At 38.9% G+C, this 4,898-nt stretch overlaps 2 protein-coding genes across 2 annotated transcripts in view; one reads left to right on the top strand and one right to left on the bottom strand.

Annotated features, from left to right (window-relative positions):
• Positions 1–213: 213 nt before the first annotated feature.
• Positions 214–3,860, bottom strand: LOC104964948 (dnaJ homolog subfamily B member 9-like). The gene is made up of 3 exons (XM_010793863.1): positions 3,754–3,860; positions 2,849–3,086; positions 214–1,570 (listed from the first exon to the last, which is right to left on the bottom strand). Exons 2-3 carry the CDS (start codon positions 3,063–3,065, stop codon positions 1,125–1,127), a joined length of 663 nt encoding a protein of 220 aa, XP_010792165.1. The 5' UTR covers positions 3,066–3,086; positions 3,754–3,860; the 3' UTR covers positions 214–1,124.
• A 672-nt stretch (positions 3,861–4,532) lies between these two features.
• The window catches only part of LOC104964949 (THAP domain-containing protein 5), a 2,682-nt gene continuing 2,316 nt past the window's right edge, over positions 4,533–4,898 (top strand). Inside the window, exon 1 of the mRNA XM_010793864.1 lies at positions 4,533–4,701. Within this exon, the coding sequence (XP_010792166.1) occupies positions 4,616–4,701 (86 nt within the window). The 5' untranslated portion in view covers positions 4,533–4,615. The remainder of the gene's footprint in view (positions 4,702–4,898) is intronic.

The raw sequence follows: 4,898 nt of genomic DNA, 5'->3' as shown, positions 1-4,898 counted from the left end.
CCTTGGGATCCCCCAGTCAGAGCTGGTTGATGTGGCCAGGGAAAGGAACGTTTGGGGCTCTGCTGGAACTGCTACCTCCGAGACCCGACCACGGATAAGATGGATGGATGGTAATATAACAGAAATAGTTCATCTTATGTTCTGATTATTCACACCAATTGTTTACTTCCAACACAGTTCTCCAATTGTTCCCCTCCGATTACAAAACACACATTTTCTTTTTAAACTTTTTTATTCATTCTTCAAACATTATGCAACCAATCAACACTCAGGCCACTCTCGGTGGGCAAACACACACACTCACACACATACACTCGCATATACAAAGTGCGGACATAAGACAATGACATGTCTATGACAGATAGGCAACATGAAGAGCAAAGGTGCTAAATATTGCACGTTATGATCAGTTTAGGAAACTTTTCAGACCGTTCAGCTTCACCGGTAAGTGAGCCCAGGCGCGTGGAACCATCCCAGCAACACAGCTGAGAGAGGACACACACTTCCTGTTGCTAAGTTACCAGCATTAGTCATGTGACTGATGTTCATTCTCCTACTGAAGGGAAGGTAGATGCATCTCTGTAGGAAGAACCTAAAACGAGGTAACAGTTGATAATGGCACACCACTCAGGATGTGAAGCTCCATTTTCACAGAAATATTTGATGCAAGTGCCATACATCAAAAATATTTTGTTGTTTAAGATAATTCATGGAAACTAAGAGAACATGAAGTTGAGAGTACACTATGCTGAGTTTACAGCAGTAATAGTATGGCCTGAATAGCCGCAGAATTAATGTTTCTGTGGCGCTTAATAACTTATTGCCTTATTGCTCTCAAAAAGAAAAGCAATAGATTAACATTAGGCCATACCTGAGTGAGTCTAATATATTGTACCACCAATAAACATAATGAACCTGGAAAACTAAATAATGGATTGTGCGAGGAGCAATAATGAGCGAGTTATTGCTTAGAGGCAGCCCTTCATCAGGTCAGCTTGTCATTTGTTCTGAGAGGATATTACATACAAAGCCACACAAACTCATTCTCTATTCAACCAAGTGATAAATTAGCATTCAATTTCAAAACCACAAAAGAGAGGCTGTCCTCTGTCGGGGTGGTGGTCTCAGGAGCAGTCGGTGAAGGTGGTCACCATGTTGCCCCGGCGCTGAGTCACTGTCCTGCAGTGCTGCTTCCCCTGGAACCTGCTGTCAGTCCTGGAAGTGTGCGTGTTAAAGGAGAACATCTTCTCCAAGTCCTCAAACATGTCATCAAAGAGTCCCCCCCCGAAGCCCCCCTGTCTCTTCTGTCTGCTGGCAGCCTCCCGGTGGGCCTGGAAGTGGCTGTCAAAGTGTCTCTTTTGGTGGGCTTGGTTTTGGGAGTGGAAGTGGTGTTGGTGTCGCTGACCAAAAGTGTCAAAGTCTTTGAAAATGTCATCAAAGTTGAAGGATTGGTAGTGCTGGTTGAAGTTGTAGGCGCCTCCTCCTCCTTGATGCCCCCCCCCTGTTGACGGGCCGTGGCCAAACTGGTCGTACTCTCTTCTCCTCTTGACGTCGGATAGCGTCTCGTATGCTGCGAGAGACAAACACGCATTAATTAGGTTTCAGACCGTTTTAACCCTTTAAGTTCAATTTTTATCAATATAGAGGTAGATTTATTAAAAACTAGTACTGCTGCAAAATATAAGTTGATCAACAGAAAGAAGAAATGCCAACTATTGTAATCAATCAATTGTTTTTCATGCATAAAAAGCAACATTTTGAGCCTCTAAATGTAGCTTTTTTCATCTGTTTATATATTTAGTTTGTATTATATTTATGTTAAACTGAATACTTCTTGGTTTTGGAATTACAAAACAAGACATTTAAAAGCATGACCTTGAATTTAGGAAACCAGGAAGGCCATTTGTTCCTTTTTTCTGATACTATACTATTCCGTTTTTTTGCACATTTTCGACATTCTTTTTACCCACATACTAAACGTAATAATGTTATAATAGTTATTTTATTGAGTTGTTGGTACATTTGTAATTAGGTATAGGTATATTAATTCAACTCAGCAACTCAATCAAATTGCTGATGTGACATTAATTAACTCTATATAATGTACTATGTCGTTTGCATATTTTCGACATTATTTTTTTCCGATGTTATTATTTTTTTAATTTACAGATTGTTCTTAAGTCATTCTTTTTTCTTTGCACATTCTCCTATTCTGACATTTTATCTAAAAAATAATCAGGAGATAAATTCATTATGGAAATAATGAGAGCAATGTTTTCCTTTTGAGGCCACCTAAATAGAATTATTGTAGTTAGTTAGTTAGTTAGTTAGTTAGTTAGTTAGTTAATTTTCTTTAATAAGGCCCATTAAAGAAGAGAGGGTGTGCCAGAAAACACCCAGCTGTCATCATGATAGCATACAGTATGTCACGTCATGATAATAACAATAACAGGCTATTATCACTTTTAAGAGTGACTCATGGATTTCAGAGAAGGTATTCTTTTAGAAGAACCCCTGAAATATGAAAAACGTTGATGACATTGATATAATTTTCTCAAAGTTATTGAAGTGACTGTTATTTTGTATATATTGATTGTTGTTCTTTTATTTATGTCTTAATGTGTGCATATGTACAAATGTGTCTGTTGATTGTATATATATATATGTATATACATATTTGTATACATGTGTTTACTTTATATATCTTTTTTATTGTATTCGGGATTGTGGGAAACGGTATTTTGATCTCTCCGTCTCTACACAAAAACTGAAAGATTGTCAATAAAGTTGACTTTGAATTTGACTGTTTTGTAGTTTCCTATAGTCCTGTAAGGGCACAGAGGCTTACCCTCTGCTATCTCCCTGAACTTGGCCTCTGCGTTGGGGCCCCTGTTTCTGTCCGGATGGTACTTCAGGGCCAGCTTGTGGAAGGCCTTCTTGATCTGGCGTTCCGTGGCTTCTTTCGGCACCCCCAGTATCTCGTAGTAGTCCCCATTGGCCAGGATGAACTCTGAGATGAGCAGGATGTGCACCGCTAGCAGCAACACACACTGCGCGGTGGCCATACTGCTGCTTCTGGCACCTTTCTGTGAAGAGAGCAGTTTGACAGCTCGGTTAACCACATTTCACACACTGGAAAGACTTTCAGAAACACTTTAAAACGCTAATGTTCGCATACTTGCTTCCTATGCCAACCTGAATATAGGTTTTAATAACACTACTAATAATAAGCTTTATTTTTATAGCATTGTTCATACACCAGGTACAGCTCAAAGTGCTTTAACAAGGCACACATAACAATTTAAAACTTACATGTTACATCAGGCCAGACGTTAAAACCTTTTAGCACACATGCAGCATAACCTACACAACCTATAACCGTTTATGACGTAATAACATTACTTTGCTAGCTAGTTTCAACAGAAAGGCTAGGGTTCCCAAGAATATGAAACTGTTTTTGTAAAACAACACAGTAATGTCACCCAGTTTTAACATACTTTTACACTCTAATGTTCAGATACTAGCTTCAAATAACAACCTGAATACATGTTTTATGACGATAAAACATAGCTAGTTTCAACAGAAAGGCGTTGTTTCCCAAGAACATGAAACTGTTTTTGTGGAATAACACAGGAATGTAAACCAGTTTTGACATAAAACCGCTTGTTAATAATACTCCACAGTTATGCTCAGTTGCAGGTAAACTACCCAGGACTAGTAATAGGTCAAGTTTACTTGAAAAATAAGGATTACCTGGAGAAGAGGTGACAAACAGCCTGAGGATACTTCTATAAACCGCGGACAGCTCCAGCTGATGCGCGACCAAAGCTAGCGGTTGTTGACGAGCCGCATTCCAGAGCCGTAACACCACGACTCGCAACGCCATTGGTCCATTTCTCAACAAAGTGACTCGGTGCACTGTGATTGGTGGACACAGTGCGCACGTGGAACATGGGGATAGTCCGAAAAGAAAACAAGTGAAGGAGGAGGGTCATCTGCTCGTACTTCCTGCTTTGCTTTGTGGTGATATTCTTTCATTTTTAATCAAGTAATGACACCCAAACATATTTTGTTAATATGTTTACTTTCTAAATGTTTTGTTGTATGAAATATGTAATGAGTGTACCTACACATTCTTGTAACATTTGATTTATTCCATATTTTGTGCAATAAACCTGCGATGTGCAATACAAACACTATCTGCGGCGTAATTATACATGTCCCAACACTTTTAAGCTCACAATAATGCTATTTATGTCACTACGTTTACTTAAACTTCTGCTACTCGTGTTTTGTGCCATGCTTGTGTACTTTTATTTTATTACTAATGTGTGCTTTACTTTTTAATTATCTAATGACTTTTTGTTTTACTTATTCAACTTTTGCTGTAAAACTGTATTTTCCCCGCTGTGGGAGTAATAACGGGTTTCTGATTCAGTTATGCAACCTTTTGTAATCATAGATGGTAACTATCTTGATGACAGAACGGAATAAACGTCATATCCGCTGAGTGCTACATCCCGGAAGTGGCTGTTCACGGACTGGTTTGTGTTTTGAAAAACGTTAGCAACAAACGTGTTTATGTGAAGCGTTTTCATGCAGTTTCTCAGCAGATATGCCCCGTTACTGCGCCGTGAAGGTGTGCAGAAACCGCGGGGGAACTACACCCAGACCACACAACAAGAGAATCAGCTTCTACCCGTATGTTGGTTGTTTTCTTTCTATTGTTTCTCTGAGTTTAAATGTTTGTTTGGTTCAGCTGCAAGTGCTTATTTTCTGCTATCCTTAGCATCTTTGGTCAAAGATAATATGAGTTATTGTCGCAGTGATAAATTAACATGTAATGTCATGTCAATAATATATAATTTGTTTATAACTACCTAGTTCAAAGGTATAAG

This window comes from Notothenia coriiceps, unplaced genomic scaffold (assembly GCF_000735185.1).
Source record: "Notothenia coriiceps isolate Sejong01 unplaced genomic scaffold, NC01 NC01_scaffold00037244, whole genome shotgun sequence".
NCBI lineage: Eukaryota > Metazoa > Chordata > Actinopteri > Perciformes > Nototheniidae > Notothenia > Notothenia coriiceps.
The sequence above is the reverse complement of the archived record's forward strand: the minus strand, read 5'-3'. Positions and strand labels throughout refer to the sequence as shown.